The following is a 25,152-nucleotide window of genomic DNA, read 5'->3' as shown; positions in this document are numbered from 1 at the left end:
AAAGAAATCATGTGTTTTAACTTTGGAGTCTATACAAACTCTCATATATGTGTTCTGTTAAAGTAGGACTTCATATAGAGAACGTTCCAAAGATGGTCTTTCCACAGCCCGAGAGCACATTATCAAACAAGAGGAAAAATAATCAAGGCAACTCATTTCAGGCAAAGAGAGCTCGACTTAACAAGATTACTGGTAAACTACAATGATTCTTTTGGGGGGAATGGAGGGTTTGGTTTTAGAGTAGTTTGTCTTTAATAAAGGCAAGTATCTTTTGGGTTGTATAACTGGTTAATTAGAAAGACAGTTTCTTTATGTTCTTCAAGATCAACACCTTTCAAAACTCATCATTTCCGATGTGCACTGTGAAAGATACGACACGTCTCCCACCCACCTCACAGGTGTTGTGAGGGCTGATGGGGCCGACGGTTACACAGTGCCGTAGTCTTCATTCACACGGCGGTGGGGAGAGCGTCCGTACCAACTGAGTCTTCTGCTTTTGTCAGCCTGCAGTGACGTAATGTCTGGGGTCTCAATACTATGTATTCGTATTACTCTTGATCAGTTTCATTAAGGATGGTTGGAGAGATGAACAGTGAAGCTGTCAATTTCCGATGTAAAAGTACTTCTATACGGTTTTAAAATTTCTAGTTTTATCTTCAGGTTGATCTCTAGAATCTGGTCTTTCTCTGTGCTTTGTTGCACTTGAAGAAGTACCGTGCTAGGATGACGAAAAATACTGAAAATCCTGTCCTGGTTAGTGTTCATAGGAGAAGGGATTTAAGTACTAGAATGGAAGCCCATTACTTCCTATGCCTATTCAACAGAATGATTCTAGCCTTTAAAAGAAATTGTGAACATACATAATTTTTGTGAGCAATGTTAAAAGGACAGTCACAACACTTTAATTATTCAGTCATATGTTCTATTCTAAGGGCAGAATGGTTTTTAGTGCCTTTGGCTTAATAAAATTATATAAACCTTTGTTGGCATCCTTTTAAGTAATTTGAAGAGGCTTGGTTTCCTTATCAGATTCAAAAATGAATGTAAATGAAAGTTTTGTTCATTTTCGGAAGAGGGGAAGGCAACTGCCAGATGGCTCTGGGGCTGAGGGTCTTCCAACCACCATTTTGTTGTGGTATTTAACTGATTATATTGGTTTCAACAGGTGAGACTTCTTAGTCTTTCCATTTGTTAATATTATTTTTGTGCCTTTCTCTGATAAAGGATATATTTGGTCTAGGACAGGAAATATTTAAAAATAAACTCATTCATTCCAGCTTTTCCTTAGAAACTATTAGCTTTGGAGAAAGCCAAAATTTGTCCAGGGAATTGTTATGACGGCGACTTGAGACTTCTGTTTTGCGGTGGAGGGGTGGACCCTAGTGCTGTGCAGTGTGGCCGGAGCGGACACCTCCCCAGCCCCTGGGACGCCGAGGTGGAAGCAGCACTATTGGAGGAGCCGGAGTCAAGGAAGGCGGAAGGGGCACCGACCTGACACGGCTGCTGCTTGCCAGCACCCGGTTTCCTACAGTCTAGATAAACCTGCTGTTAATTTTGGTCGGCATACGCAGTCGTATGTCCTACTGAGAAGTTCAAGCTCAACATTTCAAGAAGTGAAAAAAGAACAACAGCTTGTTCCACAGCAATGCATTATTTCTGCATGGCCTTGAAAAGACAGTGGGGAGTGGGGAGGAACGATTTTACCGTGCGCCTCAAGGAAATGCTAATGCTGGTTGTGTAGTAACCCCCGTCTTCTGTGGGGACTCTGTCTTCACTTCCCGTTGGGAATCCAGACGAAGACAAGGCAGTCTGGCAGCAGGAGACGAGCGTGAGAGCCTAGAGTGTGAAACGGGCGTAATTTCTTCCCTGTCTTTACTCAGAAGACTTAAATGTATGATAATCCTTTTATTAGTGCGTCTTTGTGTCTAATTCCGATTTCGTGTTACAATTATATCATGCAGGAAGACAACAGACACGAGATTGTCTCTGATGAGTAAAACTCAAGCTTGCCTCTGTACAGTAAATTTTGTTTGTAGTCCATGAACACAGATGAGAACTAATACAGAAATAGCCATTTTTGCTATGGAGTTATGGTGTACTTTACATTTGCCAGGCTTACTCATACGTGCCCTTGTTTCTTTGCCGTGGAGAGGAGTAGGGCTGTGCCTGCGGCAGCGCCCCCGCTGACTCCGAGGGTTGTTTACATAGTTCTAGCTGGGATTCAGTGGACTGACCACTGGATAAGTGGGGTAAATTGAATTCATGCATTTATCCACTCTTGTTCTTCCCCATATACACATAGATTCGAAACCTGATTTTTTTATAGACAGTGGTATAGGATGACTTTTTCATGTTTCCAAATGAGCAGACACTGAAGTTTCAGTAGCACAATATATATATGTTCCTCTAGAGCCTTTTCATTATGTAATGTACTCTATGGATGGTTAGAGACTTTACGCTGATTTAGAACAGACCATTTTACAGGGAGAATCAGGAGTCCGTCCATATTCTGGACAAAGCAAACTGCAAGCAAATTTGAATAACTTTAAAATACACATTGTCAGGGGAGTAGAAGAAATGTCAGCAGTTAGTATGTGGTTTGTTTCTAATAGTTCTAGTAGTTCTTACCACATCAGCCAGCTTAGATTTGTTCATGAAGCTTAAGGAATTTTAAAAGTAATTTTTTAAAACCAAGAAGTTTAAATTGGCCAGTAATATGTTATTGGTAATAGTAGCAAGAATATTTGATTCTAATCCCAGGAAGAATGTTGTGTTTTGGAACCCTCCTATGGAAAGCGGGACACAAACGCATGCACTTCTGCTCGCTTTCCCTCCCTCTGCTGCACTCCAGGGCGCTCTGGTCTGGGCGCCGCTTGTTCCCAGTGGCACTGAAGTGTGGAGTACTGAGAAATTGTAACTTGGTGGGTGGGATTCATGAATATTTGATAGTCTGCTTCTACTTGATATTTAAATACTATCTCACGGGTGCATTTCATTGAGGTATTCTATGGGTACATTCTTCTGGAGGAAGACCTGTTCGTGAGATGCTGATAATGCATATTTGCAAATAACTGAAGTTAATTTCATTTGCATCTATTTTCTTTCAATTAATTCTCAATTTTGGAGTATATTGCCTTTCTCCCCAGAACACCAGCAGGTCAAGAGAACAGACTTTGGATGGCCTCTCCGTTGTTTATGTTTTCAGCTCTTTGTCAGGTGGCATGCATGTAAACGTGAATGCTTTTCACTGATTGCATTTGAGGCTTTGAATTCACTAGATCCCAAGTATTGTATTTTTAATCTAATTTTAGGTAGTTCTTATTAAATGCCCCATTGCTTTTTACAAGAACATTATAAAGCTTTATTTTTCCTTCACAAACCATTAAGTGAGAATAGAATTGCTTTTAATTAATTGGATCTATGATATCTTAACTTCAGTTCACAAAGTATGACTAAATTATTTTTTTATGTATAGTACCTTACTTTTAATTTTGGAGTTTGAGATCTAGTCCATCTATTGATGAGATAAGTATCTCTACCTTGTACATCAAAGGAAACAAAATGTAAGATATATTTAATAGATTGAGTAGCAAACATCTTTCCTGTTTCACTAGCCCTTAGATGAAGAATCCTTCTCAGTTCCCTACAAAAGAACTTGATTCTCTAACTATTCTTTCTTTTTATTTTAGTAGTATAGATTCTCGATAATAAAACATTAGCTAGAGAAGAAAAACCTAGTGAATGCAGTTTTAAATGATTTATATATTACTTTTTTCCTATTTAAATCTACACTTGATATTGTGTGAGACTTGAACAACTATGTATGGATTGTTATCTCAAACTGGATTAAATGTCAGTTTTAATACCAATCATTGATGTATTGACATCATTTTTTTTTACATTTCACCTTTTCTAGTTTAAATTATAGTTCTGGATGGTAGAGACTCAACTTTCTAGTAAAAGAAAAGTGCTTTTTGCTTAGTTTAACATTTGACTGCAGGCATTACTTTAAGAATACAATTTTAGTATTTGAATTCCTACTTACATTGCTTAACATTTTGAGACAGTGATCTGAAGAAGTCGAGAGGCTGCCTTGTGGCTCTCTTGAAGTTATGTGGCATTGGGGGGTGCTCTTTTCCTCCAGTGAAATACACTGTAGGCAGCTTCTGTAACATCTGGTTTAATCAGAGTAGTAAGTTACTATTGTGTTTTTGACTGTTGAGCATCCTATGATGCAAAGGTTTTGTGTAGCTAACTTTGAAGTGCCACAAAAATGATTTTTGGTGACCTTTTGTGTATCCGGTCACTATAAGCGAAAACAAATACTTGTTGTTATACAAGCCTTATTAAACTTGGCTTCATTGAAGCTACTTGTCAAGTGCCATTAATTCATAACTTAAAGCAGAGTTTTAATGTCTTATAAAGTTAATTATACTTACTCCAGATAAAATATTGTCTTCTAAAACTGGTAATTAGCAGTATACTTTGGAGAAAACTGGAACTCCCAAATGATTTCATCATTTGTGGAGGCTCTAATGTTAAGTTTTCAAACATTGAAGGAAGTAGCCATACTTTTTCCACATCAACAAAGAATGGGCCTATGGGTGTTTTCAGCACCTTTGCAAGATAATAAACTACAGCTGAGCACAGAGATCCATCCGTCCAGCTTAGGTTGAAAGGTCCAGGTGAAATAAGAATGGGAAGGTTCTTTGTAGCTAATAATAGAACAATAACAAAAGAATTTTACATGCTAGATATTTGGGATGATTTCTCATATCTTAATTTTATATTTTATTTCAGTTGAATAGACAAAGCCCATAATTAAGAATACTAACAATCTAAGTACTATCAGGCTTCAGATGTTAAGCCATAGAATTTAAAATTTTTACAGATTAAATGTGTGTGTGTGTGTGGTGTTTTAAGAGTATCTTTAGTAGTAATATTTAGAACTAATTGTATAAGCAGCTTTCAAATTGTGGTTCATTTCTTTAAGTCATTATTAAGGGTGTTTGTATTTTTGACAAGTAAACTTTTGAGAATGTTTACTTCTATATATTAAAAAGTATGGGTGATTTCAGCTGCTAAAATCTTTGTGAAGTTCATTAGGTGAAAGTCCACATTTTTTCTAATAAGCAATTTCTGTACAATTTTTCTCAAGGTTTGTTGGCATCCAAAGCCGTTGGGGTGGACGGTGCTGAAAAAAAGGAAGACTACAGTGAAACGGCTCCAATGCTGGAGCAGGTATGGAACGGTAGCGTTTGATTCTTTCCAGGGTTCCCAACTGGAACGATCGCGGAGCTATAATACCCACGTAATTGAAATTGCCCTTTGGTCAGATACGGGATAGGAAGCTAAGTAATTGGTGACGTATTTTTAGTTCTGCCTTCTTGAAGGCATGTGAACTGCAGACTTCGCTCCTGTTTGTTCTCCATAGACTGGCAGTAGAGCCTTTGTCCCCACATCGGGGGCCTGCAGACAGGCCTCCCAGGGCACAGGCTTCCAGCGGGATCGCCTTTAACTGGCTGACAAGAGACCCTCACACAGATACTTTTCATTTGTGAGTTAAAACAGGGTTTTTGACATCTTAATAAAGCTTCTTTTGTAAGAAGTTTCTTTTATATTGTAACAGTTGGTGTTGGTAGACTATGTGTTTTATGAATTGATCAATGAGCCATACATTTTTTGCTAGGATGTATATTTTAATAACTACAAAAAAATTTTAAAAAACTATTAAGGGTCTGTCTTTAAACCACCTAATAGAGGAATTTAAAAGTGAAGGTTCCAGTTGCTAGGTTTTGCCTTGGCTGCCTTCAGATTTCCACAGTACCTGTAACATAATGAACTCTGCATGCTTTTACATCCTCTAAGGGCTTAACTTCTTGGGCACTGTAAGACTAGAACACAGTAATAGCCATAACTGGATTTCCTTGGTTCTTCTGTTTTAAAATCTGAGCCTTAATGTAGTTTTAATATATGCTTTTTGTATTATTTTAATTTTCTTTATTAGTAGCCTAATAAAGAAGAATCTAAATGATTATCTTTTGCTCTTACCTATATACATTTAAAAATACCCCAAATTTAATTGATATTGTATTGAGTTTTTCAGGGTTATTTTAGGCCTGATTGGATAGCAGTACATTGCTTTGGTGCCTCCATTATGTTGTATTAAATCAATGGTCTTTTAAATTGATTCCTATGTCAGCAAATCATACCTTCTGATTTCCTGTGATCATCAAACGGTCAAGTCTTTGCTGTTATTGTCAGCATATCAACCAAATTTTAAGTGACTTTTTTTTACTGTGTAGTACTATATTCAGTGTCCCAGATATAACATTATTTTGTATTTTCACCACTGTTCATGGTATTCTCAGAATGCAATAAATCAGGGACATGGGTAATAAAATGTTTCTGGAAAATTCATTACAATGTCAATCTTTCGTTATGCACAGTCCTGCTGAGGTGAGTGTGGAAATCACGTATCAGACGTGGAGGTTAGTGTAGAGGGCAGCGCCAATTTCAGAGAGAAGAACAGACGTGAATTTGAAACTGAGTTTAAAAAGAAAAGAAAAATTGAGTAACTCGGCTGTTTCGGTTTGCATAACTTAAAAAATTTTTGAGAGTCCTTGCCAGTTTTGTAACAAAGAGACCAATAATCATTAATGAAAATGTAAATTGTTTCAAGATTTTTAAGGAACATAATGCTGTTCCTCATCTCTTGTCATTTAAGTTGATTTCAATGTGAAAATGGTTTGAAACCAAATTCTTAATTTTTATGCTGTTTGCTCTGCTTCAGAGTTAAAAAGCCGAGTTTTAAAACTCTTAACATCTTAACTGGTATCAACAGTGACTCAAAGGAAAGGTGTTGATTGTCACTAACCTCTGTTGTCCTAATGAGTAAAAATAATGTCACTCATGACATAGACTTCTGACAGGCCTACAGCCAAAATTTACTGTGCTAATAATGGATTTATTTTATTTACATTAAAAACATTCAGACTCTGTGGTCTTGAACCCCGATTCTCAGATTATTAATTATAAGTTACTTAATTGTATTAGGGAATTGTTATGTTATGTTTACTTTTGGATAAAACCTGCATTAGATGCATAATTCATTAAGTTTTTTAAAATGTTAATTTGTCCTTGTTTAGAAGTTAAGCACCTTATCAAGATATTAATTTAAGTTTTAAAATCTTGTTTTATAACTTTGTAACTCAAGAGTAATGGATGCTGTAGTGATGTCTCTCACATATGTGAAGATGAACAATAAAATTGTTTCTTTACAAGTAATGGCTCTAATTACTTTTCTGGCAACACCTTTTATGATAAGCTTAGGAGTCCTTTCCATTTATGGAGTGCTTTTCAAATGATTAGTCTGCACTTGAACACGTGTGTGTGTGTGATGAGTAAATTCAGAGATAGAAATGATGACAAATAAATGGGACACCTGACACTGGCCCTTTTACGTGGTACGTCCAAAATACTAACTGTGGAGCACTCAGAGCTACCCCGCTGTTAATTCCAAATAGACACTGTTGGTATTTTCTCTCCAAATTTGCATGCCCTGAACGTTAGTAGGAAAAGAATGCTGTTTGGTCCCCAGCAGTGGTCTTTCATGTACTAGAGGGCTGCAGGTGGCAGGCCCGACTGTCATCCCTCACAAAAGCCATGGGAGTCAAAAGGTTTCTTAGGGACAAGTATGTTGTGCAGAGTGCTAGCACTGTGATTCTTCATAGAGGCCTATCTAGTGTAGATATAAAACAAAAAAGTGCATCTTATATTCTTGTATCAGAAAAAGATACAGTATAGGCATTCTAACACCACAGATTACAAATCCATCCAATGTGGCCATTTTCTGTTGTCTTTAGACACGTTCACATACATTTTTACACATGTAGGAAATTTTATTGCCAAATAAAGAACTGACAAAGTTCTAATTTTTTTTTAAAAGTATCAGTTGGCAAGAAGAAGGTAAAAATTCTCATCTAAGAATGCGACGTATTTTGTTTTTAAATCCAATGTTTTTAACTTACACTTGGTTTTTCTCCTTGGTTTTTTTGTTGTTGTTGCTTGTTTTGTATTGTTTTCCTAGTCTTTTAACTCTGAACTGCTGGTGGCTTGATTTCATGATGCATTATGCTTCTGAAACTCTAGCTTTCAGCACTAAAATGAGTTAAAGATAATGTTTCATTAATTTGATCATTGTTTTCCTGTTAAGATCTTTCTTTAAAGGGGAACTGTCTACTTAAACGTCTGCATTCAGCTTGATAAAGGAGATTATTTTATAAGAAAACATCTGAAGTCAAAGGTTTAAATGTATTTTCCTAATGCTCAAAAACATGAAAATGCTGTTTATTTACCTAATTATTATTAATGTCATTGGTAGTTATGGCTTCAAAAGAGATGTACTTCAATTTAATACTAAAAAAATGTTCAGTAAGATAACATTTTATATTCTGAGGATGTTATTAATAATGCATTTTCAAAAGCCAAACTGGGACACAGTTGGCAGCATCCCTTTAAAGACAGCCTCTCCAACTTTGAGTTAATAATTTGTGGGGTTCTTTTTGGTTTTTCATTTGTAATAGAAATGTTATATGTTGCTTAACAATGTTTTTGGATACTAAAGTTGCTTAACAATCAAAATAGAATACAAGAACAAAAATGAAGAAACCAAAATAAAAATATCAATTTTTTATTATTTATTCAGGCGATTTCACCTAAACCTCAAAGTCAGAAAAAAAATGAAGCTGACATTAGCAGTTCTGCCAACACTCAGAAACCTGCACTGTTATCCTCAACTTTGTCTTCAGGGAAGGCTCGCAGCAAGAAATGCAAACATGAATCTGGACATCCTTCCGGGTGTATAAAGCCCCCTAAATCACCACTTCCCCCAGAGTTAATACAAGTCGAGGATTTGACGCTTGTGTCCCAGCTTTCTTCTTCAGTGATAAATAAAACTAGTGAGCACAGATTTTTAAAAAATAGTTACTTATCCTATAAGATACATTTTTGAGAAACAGTTTGATCGTAGTTATATTGTATTTTTATGAAGTTGCTTTTTAAGAATTCAAACTTAAGTGGCTGTGATAGGGAGGGCTTGCCAACTGTTCCAGGGGCGGAAATCATACACCTTTCTGAGTGATGAACTGTGCAGAGACCTGCTGGTTGAGAGACCTTACTGAACACCGCAGGTTCCTCTGCAGCTTGATTCTCCTCAACTAAGAATCCAAGCACAGTAAGAGGCCTGATTCATTACAAAAAATTACATATATATATAACCTGTTATGGATATTTCCCCTCAAGTCCTAAGACTGGTCTGGATAGATGTACTTACTGTTCTACTTTCTTATTTCTCTCTGCAGCTCCTTTTACTCATTCATATTCTGGAATTTAGAATGCAGAATTCAGTTAAGCTTATTAATTAGTGAAAGCAGAAGAATGATTCCTTGATAATGTTTTTAAAGATTTTACAGTTTCAGTAACACTAATTGTTCAAGAGTTAATTTAGCCTTTTTAAAAACAGCCTTTCCACATGGGTTTAGATATATATGACAAGATTTTTATTGGCTCTGTTCCTCACACTAGTTCAGTGCTCTTCAATTAGAAAAATACGAGAGTGAACCTGTCAAATCACTTGGTAAAAGCCACTTTTCTTTGGCTATTTATACAACATGAATCAGTACCCTGATCAGTAATAAATATGACATTTCCCTACAAATCTGGCGGCAGCACACCTTCCACAAAACTAAAATGTGGGTATCAAGAAGCCTTTTTTCAGTCAAGTGTATTAATCTCCTCTTCCATTCAGTTGCCATATTTTCTACTAAGCCATATTTATTAATTTTTGATTAGGTTTTGATACTTTTTTGTTTTGGTTTTCTTTTTAATAAATGGATGGAAGGATGGGAACCGAAAAACTCAAATGTTTCCTCGTGGCATTTACTATGAAATGATGTCAGGAGTCACAACAATGTCACATGACATTATTTTGAAATCATTTTGTATTTTGTTATTATAACCACAATATTGGAGCAGTTTTATTCTTTTATTATTTACACTTATCACCATGTTTTTGAATTTTGATTTTTGTAAAATTACTATAAATACTCCTCTTCTAAGTTAATATGACTATATTGGACTTATGTAATCCTGCCCATTCTAAATAATCAAACACTTACATGCCACACAGCAAGAAGAAAACCAATGAATTAAAAAACAAAACAGGGATTTTCATACTTTGTGTTGCATACCTAGAAAATGCTTAAATGATTCACCAAGAACAGTGTCATTCTCTTCTAAAATCCTGATCACTCGCCCATAAGAGCTACTTAAAGTTGTGTTCAATTTTTTTTTTTTTAATGAATCAGGCCCCAAACATGTGCTTCTAAAAGTCTATTTGGGGGAATGGGGGTGGGATAAAACTATTTACACCTGTGTTACTTCAGCAAGTAAAGCACTAAGTCTGCAATGCATGTCACAGATTTTTGTCACCTGTGCCCCTACCTTTTTGTCCCCTTAGAATTTCTATATTTGTGATGTAGCAAAAGGAACTATATTTGTATGTATTTCAATCTTTGGCTATGCAGAGACTATTTTCCCAAAGGAAAAATGGCAACTAACACAACAATCCGCAGTTAGAGAAGTAACTGTAGTGTCACCTGGGGAAACTTCCTGAGATGAATGTTCCATGATATTTTCCTTTGATTCTAGTAGGCTTTGATTTTAGAACTTTTGATTAACTTTTTGTGAATGAGGGCACAGTTTTTGCCTTTAATTACTTTTGGAACATGCCATTCCTTGTGGATACCTTACAAATTCAGAGGGTAGTATTTAAATCATTTTTTCCCATTTATCTTCTTAAATATTATAAGATGATCCCAGAATGTGTCTGCTTCGTGAACATTGAAGATCTTTTTCTAGGTCCTCCACAGCCTGTGAACCCCCCTAGACCTTTCAAGCACAGTGAGAGGAGAAGACGATCTCAGCGTTTAGCCACCTTGCCTGTGCCTGACGGTTCTGTAGCAAAGGCCCCTCCTCCCTGTGCAGCCACTGATGGGAAAGTGGTCTCCATCAGTTCTCACAGTCAGCACGAGTCTCCAGTACCAGAGGGTAATGTATATTGATTTCCTATGGGACCACACATAAGGGAGGATAAAGAAGATACTAAGAGACAAAGAATATTAAAATATTAAGAAATTTCTGCTTTTTCCATCTTACATCTTTTAGACTTAAAAGCACTTATTTGTTCTATAAGTAGTTATTGACTGCTTCTTTGTGCCAGGCACAGTTTAACTTATATAACATTTAAATCCACATGGATATTAACTGTGCTGGTTTATCTATGTTAATGTTACATTACATTCTTTATTTTGTGTAGTGCCTGACGTTGCACATTTGTCACTTGAGAAGCTGAGACCCTGTCTCCCTCTTGACTTAAGTCGTGGTTTGGAAGTTACAGCACCGCCAGCCCCAGCTCCCTCTCCCCGTAATGAGTGTCCCAGGGCAGAAAAGGAAGACAAGCAGCCGCTTGCAAACCCTTCCTCCAAAGCAGTAGCTGACGGAAGGGCCGCGCCAGCAGCATCAGGTAAACAAGCTGGATCTTACCAGTAGCTGGGCTTGCATTTATAGGCTGCGAACATTCTGATGTATAACTATGTTATTTTAATATGTACTTGCTCTTCAGAAATCCTTTTATGTAACATCTGTGGGAGCTAGGGCTTCTCTGTGTACAGCTCGATGGTGCCATCATTTGCTATCACATGCCCTGGACACATCTCTTTTCACTTTAATCTGATTCTTCCTCTCTCTGTCTTTCTCTAATTTTTTAAGTTAAAAAAGAATTTTAATAACAGTTGACATTCAACATTGTATTAGTTTCAGGTGTACAGAATACTGGTTAGACATTTACAGTTACTGCTGACGTGGCCCCCGACAAGCCCAGCGCTCACCTGGCACCGCGCAGTTACCACTGTGCTGCTAGACTGTGTTCCCTGCAGGGCACTTCACGTCACATGGCTGTTTTGTGACTGCCAGCCTGTGCTTCTCAGTCCCTCCACTTTTGTTTTCAGATTTCCACATATAAGTGAAATCATATGGTATTTGTCTTTCGCTGATTTACTTTACTTAGCTTAATACTGTTAGGTCAATTCATGTTGTTGCATGTAGTAAGACTATTTTTTACCTGCACACCGCATCTTCTTTATTATAGTTGTTTACCAGTGAACACTGGGTCTGGATTTTGTGTCCATTCAGCCACCCAGTCAGTGTCTTTTGATTTCGTCCACTTATATTTCGAATAATTACTGATAGGTATGTGGTTTTTTTCAACTTAGTATCTTTAATTTTTTTCTTCTTAAATAAATCCTATATAATACTGGTTTGGTGGTAATGAATTTCATTAACTTTTTCTTGTCAGGGAAACATTTTTTTCCTTAAGCTCTAAAATACAGCTTTGCTGAATAGAGTAATTTTGGTTATAGGTCCTTGCTTGTCATCACTTTGAATATTTATTGCCAATCCCTTCTACCTGTGAAGTTTTTGTTGAATCAGCTGACAGTCTCATGAGACCTTCCTTCTATATAACCAACTGCTTTTCTCTTGTGGCTTTGTCTTTAACCTTTAGCATTTTAATTATGGTTTTGGGGTTTTGTTCTGCTTAGATTTTATTTATTTATCTTTAGAGGGGAAGGGAAGGAGAGAGGGACAGAAATATCAGTGTATGGTTGCCTCTCATGTGTCCCCTCCTGGGAACTGGCCTGCAGCCCAGTGCTCAATCCACTGAGCTACACCAACTAGGGCTAATTATGATGTATTTTATATGGGCCTCTGGGTTCAGTGGTGCAGACTCCCTGGTCACCTGTGCTGGGTGCTCCTGGTGTGGGTTTCGTGTACCCTCCTGTTGTATTGAGCCTTGATTGCTATGGCTCGTCAGTGAATGGGCTGGACCCTCAGTCTGACTGTGAGGACTACCCGTGACTGTAGCTGAGCTGGTGTGTGTAGGGGCGGTGGTCGCTGAGTCCATGACGCATCTCTACGTTAGCAGGACTCTGGTGCATGCTGAGGCCATCCTTTGGGCGTGTCCTTTGTGGGACTAAATGGGTGGTGTTCTGAAGCCGGAAACTGGCTGTGTTGATTCTTGGGTGGGGTTCTGGTGTAGGCCCAGGTCAGCTGCTGCCCCTGCTCAGTCAAGGCCATCTGGTGGGAGCTACCAAGCGATCTCAGGTCAGAAGCTGCCTGCTCGGGGCTTAGAGGTGCCTGGGAGAGGCTGGGCTGTGAACCCAGTGGCTACCAGGGTCCGGCTTGAGGCCGGTTAGCAAGAAGAACGGGGCACACTGAGGCCTGCTGCTGTTTGTTCGGGGTCTGTGGGCCTTCAAGAGGGTTACAGGAGCCCACAGCATGGGCCGAAGCCACCACTTGTTTGTGTCAGCCCCTGAAAGGGGTTCCCGCCTCTGCACGAGTTGGGTGGGGTGCGGTGAGTTCGATGGAGACTCATTGATTTGGACCCCTGAGCCTGACAGCTGAATTTGGGGGGGGGCGTTCAGCGAGGGAACAAAATGGCGGAGAAAACCTGCTCGGCCTTGAAGCCAGAAAGTTCCGTCCTTACCCGTGTGTCCTGGACGCTTTCCTAGCCGCTCTCCGGCACTGGAGCCCACGCTGGGTGCGTCTTTTCGGCCAGTAAGCCCAGCGTGGGCCCTCTGGGAGCAACAGCTGGGACTCCCGCAGCCCAGGTCTCGTCCTGGATGGAGACCCCGCCGATTCTTCCAGCGGCTCAGGTGGGGACTTACCAGCGTGGGGAGCCTGGTATGGGCCCGGGGGAGCCTGGTGTGAGCCCCGGGGAGCGAGGTGTGGCCCCGGGAACCCCGGCCCCTAGGCGGGAGCTTCCGCAGGCCGCACACTCCTCCTCCTCCTTCTCTACGCGGTGCGCGGTGCGGGCCTGGAAGCTGCACCTTCCGAGTTTGCGCCCCACCTACCGTCTCCGCGTGGCTGCTGCTGTCGGTCCGCGTCACGCGACTTCTGTTCAGCTTCAGGGTCATCCTCGAAGGTGCTGGCTCTGTAACTCTGTCGTCATTTTGCTGTGGTTTTGTGGGGAGGTTAGGGGAGCATTTCTCCTATCCGCCATCACGACCGGAAGTCCCCTCCCTGCTCCCTTGTCACATCCTGTTCTTACGAAATAGGAATTAAAGCTAAATATAATCACGGAAGTTTTTGGTTTTGAAGCCAGAAAATACTTAATGGGATCAGTAATTAGGTTTAAGGATTTTAATAGGATTTAATACTTAAGAAACACCTTAAATTTAATTGTATACCTGCATCATTAATATAATCCCATGTTTGGGGGCAGAATCTCAAAATTAAGTGTAATTTGTTAGAGTGTTATTTTGGGAGTCTTATGTAAAATCAGCCATGCTCAGCACATTTTGGGGATGATTTTATGATATTGTAATCTGAAACCATTCAGGGTATTTTATCAAGTTGATATTTCAATCTAATAGAATATTAATTTATATTTCCTTCACAAGGTTACATTGTTTTATTTAGAAATTTTATTGAATTTTAACCTCAACTAGAGAGTTCATATAATAAAAAGAAGGCAAACACTAATTTCAAATGTTTCTCTAGTAAATTACTAACTTGATATTAGATGGGTGAAGGAAGTCTAGATTGAAATTGAGAAAAAGTAAGATTTGCAACCAAGAATATTGACGATAATTGCTTTTAATAGCATCTTCCCTGAAATCACTTTATCAACTTCTTGGATGAAGCATAAAATAGAACTCGCTTTTTTTCTGGTGGTGGTATATATTAAAATAAATATCACTTTTTAAATTACTGTCTTCACATTCTTACTCCTTTTTTCAAAGTAAAAATTAACTAATCTTAAATATATAGTTTTCTACAATTCCATACTGTTAATGATTGGTAGTGTTACCATAGTTTATTTTTAAAAAATCGGTACCCATATCTGACGATTTATAGGTATTGAAGCATTACGTGTCATTTTCTAAATCTGATCCACTTTCTTTTGACTCTTTTTCTAAGCTCCTCCTATGCTAGGTTAGTTCATTTTGCTTTCCCCTTTTCCCACAAGATTTTGGAATTACCACGATGACCCTTGGAGGTATTTTTTCCTGGTGAAGGTCTCCTAGTGTTCTTCCCCAATCTGGAATTTGTTGCCGTACTGGGTCTATGAGAAAGGTGTTAAAGTTAGAATGCACTGTGTTCATTGGGGAGATTATTTTTAGTTGTGCATTTGGAAATACCTTTATTTTCTTGACACATGTAAACACTAGTGACAAGACTGAAATACCCTTATCAGTGGCTGTGTCATAACTGAAGGGTGATGTTAGCCAGCTTCTGTATCCTAAAATGTCAAAGTAGCGACCACGCGCTGGCATACCTCTTTAGATGGTTCTGCTTCTAATCGGAGTATTAACTTAGTGGTTTTTCCAGAGTCTTGCATGTTTACAGAAATAATGGCTAATTACCATTGGAATGTGGTTCTTATTTCTCTAATGGTTAAAATGTACTAGGGTAGAGGAAAGGCATGATAACGCTTTGCAAGTATGAAAGTAATCATTCGAGAAAGTCACAGCAGTATGACAGTTTTCTAGAAAAGTGAAAGAGAGGAGCGTAGGTTTATAATATGAATTTATAGAGTCAGGGTCATGTAGGCATGATGATGGCTGGCAGTTTAATTGTTGAAATCAAGGAAATTCGTGGTTTTAAGTGTTAATTAATTGAAAGTTCATTTTTTAGAGGGTTGAACTTAGTCACAGTGTTTGAGCGCAGGGTGGGAGGAACTCAATCCATTTCTGTTACTCCTTTCAATTTTTATTTTTTGATGGAAGTAATAGAATTCAGGTCATATTCTAATTGAACTCCTTTTGATTGACAACCTTGTGAACCTGCGTGACTTGTGTTGAAGCCCCAGTGATGAGCATGATTTCCTCTCTCGGTGTCTTCTGGTGTTGTGTTTTTTTTTTTAGGAACTATGTGTTGCCAGGTGCTCTGCGAGGCCCTAGGGACATTACAGTGAATAAGGCTGAGTCCCTGTCCTCATGGGGCTTCCATGCCAGAGAGGACACTGCAGCCACAAAGGGAGCGTTGCTCGGCCTAGTGCAGACAGTCCTGGGACCACGGGGCGCCTGCCCACGGCGTGTGTGACCCCAGGCCTTGCCACTCTCCTGAGCAGGCTCCAAAGTGTGGCCCCAGTGATTACTGTCACCTTTCCTTTCCCATTGTCCTCTCTCCCTCCTCATTTTCCTTATCACTTCCTGGCCCTTCAAGTGCAAAAGGGTAGAGTTTAGCCCTGATAGTGGCACTCAGGGCCGCAGAGATGGCTGAGAGTAAGTCCACCATCACCCTGACTCGGCATAATTTTACTCATCCTTAAACTGTCTGGACTTTTAAATATCTTAGCAGAAACACTGTTTAGTAATCCTCTCTCTCCAGTCTCCCCCACAGTCTTCCCACCCCTACCTCCCACCAAATTCAAGGTCTGAACAAGGGGCAAGTTCTGTCTAGCCCCAGCCCGTCAGACAACGTCCACTCTCCAGTCCGCGAAGTCTGCCCAAGTGGCTGGCGTAGTGGGTGCCCCTCTGTGACTTTCCTTTCCACTGAGCTGAGTGACCTCTGCTCTCTAGGCATTCGGCCTGGATGGGTTTCTTAAACTCACAAGTCTGTGAGATCCTCTCCAAGTTCTTTTTTCCCCACGTTTTTTTGTTGTTGTTCAAGTACATTGGTCTCCGTTTTCGCCACACCACCGCCCTGGCCCTCATTTTCATCTCCTGTCTCCGAGCTGGTCTGCAGGCTTTGTCCGGCCTCCCTTTGCTCCCACCTTGGCTTCCGTGCAGAGTCAGAGCCTCAGGTGTCCTGTTTGCTGCCGCTGCTGTTTTTCTAAATGTGTTTGCTTGTGTGGTAGCTTGGGTTTCCACCTTCATGATAAAAGTGAATTTTGTTACTGTTGACTTTTAAAACTTTTGTACAAAACATTAGTTATTATTTACTAGAACTTGTGTCAAAGATATTTTGTGGGTTATGTTCATGAAATTGAAACTCTAATGTTTTACAACTAGGAGGATGTTAGTAATTACCTGTGAAATAGTTTAACAGAGTTGGATGATTATTACTTTTTTTTAAATGTGAGGGGTATGTGCGCACTGCTGAATTCAGCTGTCACGGTAAAGGATTGATGAGGTTATGCAAATTACCCAATTACATACACCTCTTAAGAGGGTGAGATTTGCTTTTAGTTGTTTTTCCAGTAGGGATAATGACCTTGCACTGCATACCACGTTGTGACTGACCAAGGTGAAGAATTGCTGCCCGCATCGCCATTGCGCCATTGGTATCCTCATAAAAACCGCCGACTTTATGTTCACTTTACTATCAGTGCTTTATCTAACGGAGCCGACCAGTTTTAGGTCAGGAGACGGTCTCAGTTCTGTTACTATTAGTGTTGACACGGAATCCTGTTATTGCACGGGACTGTTCCCTCGTCTTATTTTTCTACTGAGTGTATGCATGACAAACACCGAATTACCGGAAGCTCTCGGAGGAGTTTAAAAGAGAGGGAAGCTCAAGTGTGGAGGGCAAGCCGGGAACCCCAGGGGCTCTGACCTGTGAACTGCCGGGGGCCGAGCCGAAGGCTTTCCGTCTGACGTCGCACATGCACTTGGCACTGCTTTCTAAACCCTTTTTGTGTTGAAGCGTTTCTCAGTTTTTCCCCGCAGAATTGTACCAAACAAAACAAAACTTGGGTCGGAGGCTCTGTAATCCACCCCCACACCAAACGTTTGCCGTGTGCAGAGCCTGGGGTTTCCATGGAGTCTCAGGGATGTCCCTATTGTGACCCAGAGGGTCCGGGGGTGGCACACAGGAGGGGGCCGAGACACTGCTGCATTACCGGGCTTTACATCAAGTGCAAGCGGGCGGCCCGGGGTCTGCGCCTCTCACTCGGACCGAGTAGCTCCTGCTTTTTCAGTCTGTTTAGTGTGTGTGTGTGTGTGATGTATTGGATGTTGCGTAACATTTTCTTCGAAAAAAATGTTTTGTTGATACAATTTAGTTTAAAAATCACTCTCCTATGAAGTAGTTAGTACTTTGGTTCCTCAATCTGCCACGTGGTGAAATGAGGGCAATGTAGTGAACCTCTCATAAAAGTAAGTTTGTTTTGAATGGGTCTCTTTTGTTTTTGTATTTGGGCATGAGTGTTAAAGTCCTGCCATTGTTGCATATGTGAATATTTCTTTGAAGGTCCTTATTTGTGTACAGGGCTGACAACCCTTTGTCACTCAGTCCCCCAATTTTGCTTCTGAAATTTTATCAAGAAATAAAAAGGTTGGGCAAACCAGGTCCAGAGTGAGAGCACCCTGGGAATGGCTGTGTCTGTTCTGCAGTGCTGACCTGCGTTCCCGCAGTGGTCCGTGACCACCGCGTGGGTCTTCCAAGCTCTGGAGGGAGTCCACACCTGCGGTCCCTGGAGGCCCTGCACTGCGGCAGCCCCCTCATCAGAATCGCCCCAGGCGGCCCCGCCTTGCTCCACCTTTCTCCCTGGGGAGGCGGAGCTTCAGGGAGTTAGAGGCCTATCCTGCACTCATCACTGCCATCAGCCTCCGAATATATCACTGGGGTTTAGAAAGCCCAGTTCAGCCCTGGCTGGTGTGGCTCAGTGGACCGAGTGCTGGCCTGTGAACCAAAGGGTGGCATGTTCAATTCCCACTCAGGGCACATGCTGGGTTCCAGGCAGGTACACACTGATGTTTCTCTCCTTCTCTTCCTCCTTCCTTTTTCCTCTGTAAAAATAAATTTTAAAAAATCTTAAAAGAAAATAAAAGAAAGCCCAGTTCTTATGGCTTGCATTGTAAGTGCCTTCTCCTATTTATGGAAATTGCCTCAGAGTTGTAGAATGTTCATGGTACACGTATTAGCAGTCAGTAAACACCAGTAAAGGAAGTGACGTGTCTGGCCAACAGTCCTGCTGCACAGGTTTACTTGTGTTTCTCTTTGACGTCCTGGTCTGTTACAGAGACTATCTGCATTCCTACTTAATGTAAAACTTACTAGAAGTTAATAACTTAATTCAAGATGAAAGGCATTTTAACACTTCTATTGTATTTAAGTTAAATTTTTTTTTTTAGATTTTATTTATTTATCTTTAGAGGGGAAGGGAAGGAGAGAGGGAGAGAAACATCAATGTATGGTTGCCTCTCGTGCATCCCCTGCTGGGAACTGGCCTGCAGGGAACCAGCCTGCAACCCAGGCATGTGCCCTGACTGGGAATCGATTGTCTGGTTCACAGGCCCTCGCTCAATCCACTGAGCTACACCAGCCAGGGCTGAGTTAAGTTATATAAAGTATTTACAGATCGTAAAATGCTAGTTTTTTTGGTACTATGTTGAAATGACCTAAAAATTGAAGAACTCGTAAGTGGTGATGTTAAAGTGTCATTTAGTGGACTGAAGTTGTATTTAAGATGTGTTACAGTATTTTTCTTACACTAATCGCAGACACAAGTAAGATACTAGCATTGGGAATAGCTGAGTACGAGTTGAGAAGATTCGTTAAATGTGTCCGTGTCAGCTGCATGGTTATTACTGAGGGCACTCTTGCTTTAAAAATGTATTTTGGACAATCAGATAGTAATATCCATTAAGGTTGAATATTTTCATGTGTAAATAAGCCTTTGTATTTTACATTTAGATAAAGACCAGAAATCTGTAAAATATTTCTAGTTTGGCGCGCATTATCATGTGACACCGTATTCACGATGGCGTTCAAAGGTGCACGTTTGTTTTAGGCAACAGAGGTTCAATGTCACTTCAGTTTTCCCAGGTAGTCACAGGCCAGTGGACTGGACGGGGAGGTGTAGCACTTCCGGTGCGCGGCCCAGCAGCCTGTGGGTCAGGGCTGTCGCAGACGCAGAGGTGTTGCTCAGACCTGTGCCCGGTGTGGGTGGGCGTCTCAGGGTTGGCCACTGCTCTGGTGCCCAGGAGACCCTCACTGGCTGCCGAGAACAGGCTGCCTAAGGCTTCCTTTTATGTGCAGGCCTGTATTCATTCCAGAAATGCTGTCATCTCAAATTACTGCCCCACCACAAAGAGAAATGGGAAAAGCACGTAAATGTTCAGACTTGGACACAGAGTTCTGGCAACAACGCAGGCAGGTAGCTCGTTCCTGTGTGGCAGATAAGGGAGCGGGTGCTCAGAGGTTTCAAGAATGTCTCAAGGCTGCACAGCTAAGAGAGGGTGGAGCTTGCTCTGGCTGTCAGTCCGAGGGACAGAAATCACCGTCCACTTACCGGTGTTTGAAGTCAGAAATCGCATGTCTTTGTTACTAGTTCAGGCAGTAAAATAAAGGAGACCTTGGGAGGAGGTCTTCTGTAGAGTTTCGTGATCGATCGTAATGCAAAACATGGTTCCTGCCTTTAACCCCTTCTGACTAAACTTACATATTTTCCCCTAAACCTGCAGGAATATCGAAAACAGAAAAAAAAGTGAAATTGGAAGAAAAAAGCTCAACAGCATTTGGTATGAACAGAAAGTAATGTTAAGCACAAACGGTGGATGGCTTGCTGGTGGGAGGACTCAGTCTGCCCCTTACTTTTTACCTGGTGGCTCCCCGGGAGGGGCGGCGGTGGCTTCACCGCCCTCAGACCCCTGGTTCCTGGAACGCGCACCTTAGAGTGTCATTTGCATTTTTGTCGTGGAGTTTCAGGCTTTCTCTGAGAGCTGTGTGTCTTTAAACGTCTTTAAAATGGTGGCTGTTTGAAAATAAGCTGCCATTTACTATTGTTGAGACTGTGAGAATGGGTGACAAATGAAAAGGGTTTTTTTCAGACTATCTTCTTTAACCTACCGTATAAAAAAGCGACTAAGTTTTCTGCTGTTTTTCCTAGTTTCTGTGCTCTGATGCCTAATCATTTTGTAATAATGGATGATAGTCTTAATTATCCTACAGATCAGCTGACTGGAGCCTGGGTCATTGAGAGGGGATTAAATATGGCTGCTAAACTGTAGGCCAACTCGTTCTGAGTTGGGACCCAGTGAATGTATGTGATGACCTAATTTAAAATAAAGTATTCTAGGACACTACTTTATAACATCCATTTATTTTCTTTAAAGTACATTATAACTTGAAAAAGGGAATATTCTAAAATTTTGGAAAGAATACATTTAATGAAATAAGCGTTTTCTTCGTGTTTTTAGTCTTCATTCTTGTACACACTGGGAAAGTATTGAAAGACTGAATTTATGTATTGGTTTGATCTCTTTTATTTACCCAAAGAAAAAAAGATCAAGATTTTTTTAATCTCATATTTTTATTAAGTTAAATGTAGAAATGCTGAGTCTCCTCAGACAGGTCTTAAACTGTGGAGCTTATTTCTTGCCATACCAGGAAGCTGAGTTATATTACTCATTTAAAGATTTTAACTACTGCCTGTGTTAACTTCAAGGTGTCAGGAGTTGGGATTTCTCAGCACTGCTAATGAAGATCCCCTCTTATAGTCCAATAAGCTAAGCAGGAGTTCCAGACTCATGACAGGAACAGTTTAATTGAGCCCATCAGCTCTGGGCAGGTGACTGGAATAGCTGATTAGAACGTAAATGCTGCTTTTAGGTTGACCACAGAGGAGAGACTCGGGGTCAGCCACACGGTTGACTGACTGGTTTTTGTCACTTAGGTAAGAGAAAAGAAAAGGATAAAGAAAGAAGAGAGAAGAAAGACAAAGATCACTACAAACCAAAACAGAAAAAGAAGAAGAAGAAGAAAAAGAAATCTAAGCAGTATGGTAAGTGTGTTAAAATGGTGATTCCCATTTGTTAAAAATTGTAACATTTTTTCAACTCTCCTCTCATCTTTTAACAAAGTGGAGGTAGGATGAGACCCCACGTTGATGGGAATCCCTGAGAAGTTCCTGTAGCTTTCCTTTGTCTCGCTAATTTTGAAAATATGGGGCCGTGTTTTACTAGACCTGTAAGTCGAGCCGTCTGTAAATGCATCTTTGCGACAACTGGAGACTTTCTTTCCCATTGATGGCGGACTCGGTACCCTGCCCGAGCACCATCAGCAGACTGGAGGGGTTATTCTTACCTAGAATTTTGTGGTGCCTTGAATCAGCTTTCAGAAAAACTTGAGAAAATGAAGTGATAGCCAATTGGATAATATATCTCTAAAGGGTACTCTGCACATGTACTTGAAAGGCATAAGGAACATGATGACAGAGGAAGGTTGTGAAGCCAGAAGAAACAATGAGCAAAGAATAGGAGTCTGCGGATGCATCTAAACGTCAGTTATGCGCATACGTCCTGTGTGGGGAAGACAAGCGCAAAGGGTAGAGAACAGAGCTGTGTAACCATAATAACAGCTTATAAATTGAGATAGCAGTGTTTTTATTGTTTGGGGAGAGTAAAAGAGATTTACTGTTAAATAAATCTGTGTTTTAGAATTTCTGACATGAACACTGAAAGAATAGAGACATAGGGTAAAATTTCCAAGGGCGGGATGTAATGAAAAAAATCCAAAAGAAGACAATAAGAGAAAAACAGAAAAGAATAATAGAAATCACAAAATAATTTGAAAACAATCTGAATAGATCAGCAATGATAATTATATGAGAGACATTATAATAGGTTTTTTAAAATCCACTTACATGTTATTTTTAAGAGGCAAATCTAAATATAAGGATAGAGAGGACAGAGGAATGTTAAACATAAAAGTATAGAAAAAATGGGGAGCAAAACTATCAAGGCAGCATTGAAAGTGGGCCGTGCGAGTTCAGATCCTGTTGCAGCACTTCGTAGTTGGGTGACTTTGGACACGTTACTCAGACTCTGCAACCTCAGTTCTCTCACTTCTGAGTGGCAGTGACAGTTTCTACTTGGTTTCTCCCTCGTAGGTTTGTTGCTGACATCCAGTAAGGTAATCGTGGGCAAGTACTTAGCGCAGTACCCGGCCGACCTGAGTGCCCGCTCAGAGTCTGCGCCCGAACACCGCGCTGTGGGGCGGTCTGAGGGTCACTGTGAGGCCGAGGGAGGCGGACTGGTGTGGCCGCCCGCAGGTTGCTCTGACAGCATCAGCATCCTCTGAGAGCACCCCCACTCCTGACCTGCGGGAGGGTGTGGAGCCCAGGAGTCCACTCGGACGAGCCCTCCGGTTTGGTGCGCTCTAAATGTTGAAGGCCACCGGTCACTTTTTTTGGTTAAGAATAAGGCTTCTGTAGTCAGGCTGCGTTTGAATGTTGTCTTTGCTATTGATAGCTGTGTTTTGGGGGGCAATTTATTTAGTCTTTCCTTCTTCTTTCATTTGGAAGGGAGCTCCAGCTGTTGTAGCTCCCTTCTTGGTTGGTGGTGAGGACTGAAAGAGTTACTGCACTTAGTTACTACAGAGTGCAGTAGTAACGTAGTTACTACTACGTTTAAAGCACTCAGAGCCACGCTTGGCACACGCAGCGCCCCCAGGCAGTGTGGGTTCTCCTGTCATCTTTATGGTGATGACTGCTACATCAGTGGCCACTGTCGCAGGTTACTACACATCAGCCATCTATAACCACACGGGTGTGTTACCTTAAAGTTCTCCCAGTCTCAGCCTAAAATGGGCCTCACTGGGCTAAGCCAAGGTGTCCGTTGGACTGCATGTCTTTCTGGAGGCTTTAGAGGGGAACCCACTTTGCCTTGTCCAGCTTCTCAAGGCTGCTGCATGTCTTGGATGTGTCTCCTGCCATATTCAAAGCCAGCTCAGTGGCCACTCAAGTCCTTCTCAGTTCACATCACTCCCGCACTGAATCTTATGCCCCTATCCTGAGCTTCAGGACCCTTGTGATTGCACGAGGCCCGCCCAGATAATCCAGGGTAATCTCCCTGTTGTAAGGTCAGCTGGGTAGCAGTCTGAATTCTGTGTGCTACCCTAGTAATCTCTACTGCAGGTTAACGCAGGCATCGCTCACTCCCAGCTGCTCAGCAAGAACCCAGTGGGGCCCATAGGGCACAGTGGTCTGTGTCTGGTCTGTGTTTGCCCGGTGTCCTCACCAAACCCAGTTGCTCAGATGCAGAGTCACCCAGCTGTTCGTGGGCGACGAGAGAAAGTGGTGGCACACTTATTTTATGAATCCTAAAACTGTCTTTTTCACTATTTTTTGGTCACTCCTCTTGATTACTTTATGGTCACTCCTCTTGACACTTTATTAATATTTCTTCATGTGTCTTACATTGCAGACTATTCAGACTATGAAGACAGCTCCTTAGAATTTTTGGAAAGGTGCTGTTCTCCACTCACTCGGTCTTCCGGGAGTTCCCTGGCTCTTCGAAGCATGTTCACGGAGAAGAATACAACGTATCAGTACCCAAGAGCAATTCTGTCAGTTGATCTTAGTGGTGAAAGTATGTGTAACCATGTAACGTTTAAAACAAGTGTTAAGATTCTTAAGTGTAGAACTGAGCCTAAATCATACTTTATTGAGGGCCTGGGGACAGTGCATACAATTTGAAAAGTTATTTTATAAACTACTATGAAATGTCAGCATCAGAACATTGAGTTCCTTTTTAATTTATATTAAGTAAAATGGCCATGTGCTTAGTTATAGGACAGATGGTAGGAACTAGTGGTTTCTACCATATTCTGGTTTTCCATAGGTGTTGTTACATGTTTTCATATTCTTCACTACCAGCTTCTAAAGTAGACGTTCTTGTCCACATTGCATAGATAAACAAGCAGAGGATTATAATTTAAGTAACTTTTGGGGCTAGTTAGAGGTAAAACTCAAACCAAGGTTGATCTTAACTCCAACGGTAATGCTTTTTATCTAAATATTTAGTATTCAAAATGGAATTTGTGCTCACAGATACATTTATAACCAAAGGTCTGGGAATGCAGTCAGAGCAGTGACTTGAGCACAGTCGGGTGCTGGGCACCCTTACGTAGGCAGAAGGCCACCTCGGAGGTGACAGAGGCCTGCAGTTGGACTCTCAGCTTTTCCTGTGAGTCCTCACAGTGGGTGGTGTTGAGCCCTTACTTTTCAGGGTTTTCAGCATGAGAGCAGAGACTCCCCCAAGTCCAGACATTGATGGCAGCGGCTTGAGACTAGAGCCCCAGCAGAGCAGGAACCAGAGGCAGGGATGCAGGGCAGGGGCAGGGGCCTTGGTCTGACAGGAGACC

At 40.9% G+C, this 25,152-nt stretch overlaps 1 protein-coding gene across 8 annotated transcripts in view; it reads left to right on the top strand.

The window, feature by feature from the left end:
• Positions 1-25,152, top strand: part of PHF20L1 (PHD finger protein 20 like 1) — a 66,190-nt gene that overhangs the window by 29,497 nt on the left and 11,541 nt on the right. For 4 of the 8 annotated variants that reach the window (XM_053660844.1, XM_053660849.1, XM_053660846.1 and 1 more), the window contains 8 exons: positions 64-192; positions 5,159-5,241; positions 8,708-8,960; positions 10,921-11,109; positions 11,378-11,584; positions 20,472-20,528; positions 21,683-21,790; positions 24,213-24,377. In XM_053660844.1, the coding sequence (XP_053516819.1) occupies positions 64-192; positions 5,159-5,241; positions 8,708-8,960; positions 10,921-11,109; positions 11,378-11,584; positions 20,472-20,528; positions 21,683-21,790; positions 24,213-24,377 (1,191 nt within the window). The remainder of the gene's footprint in view (positions 1-63; positions 193-5,158; positions 5,242-8,707; positions 8,961-10,920; positions 11,110-11,377; positions 11,585-20,471; positions 20,529-21,682; positions 21,791-24,212; positions 24,378-25,152) is intronic. The other 4 variants (XM_053660850.1, XM_053660847.1, XM_053660845.1 and 1 more) reach the window with 2 other exon arrangements.

The sequence above is a fragment of the Artibeus jamaicensis genome, unplaced genomic scaffold (genome assembly GCF_021234435.1).
Source record: "Artibeus jamaicensis isolate MK-2021 breed Jamaican fruit bat unplaced genomic scaffold, CSHL_Jam_final scaffold_916, whole genome shotgun sequence".
Classification (NCBI taxonomy): domain Eukaryota; kingdom Metazoa; phylum Chordata; class Mammalia; order Chiroptera; family Phyllostomidae; genus Artibeus; species Artibeus jamaicensis.
This window is presented reverse-complemented; position numbering and strand designations above follow the sequence as displayed.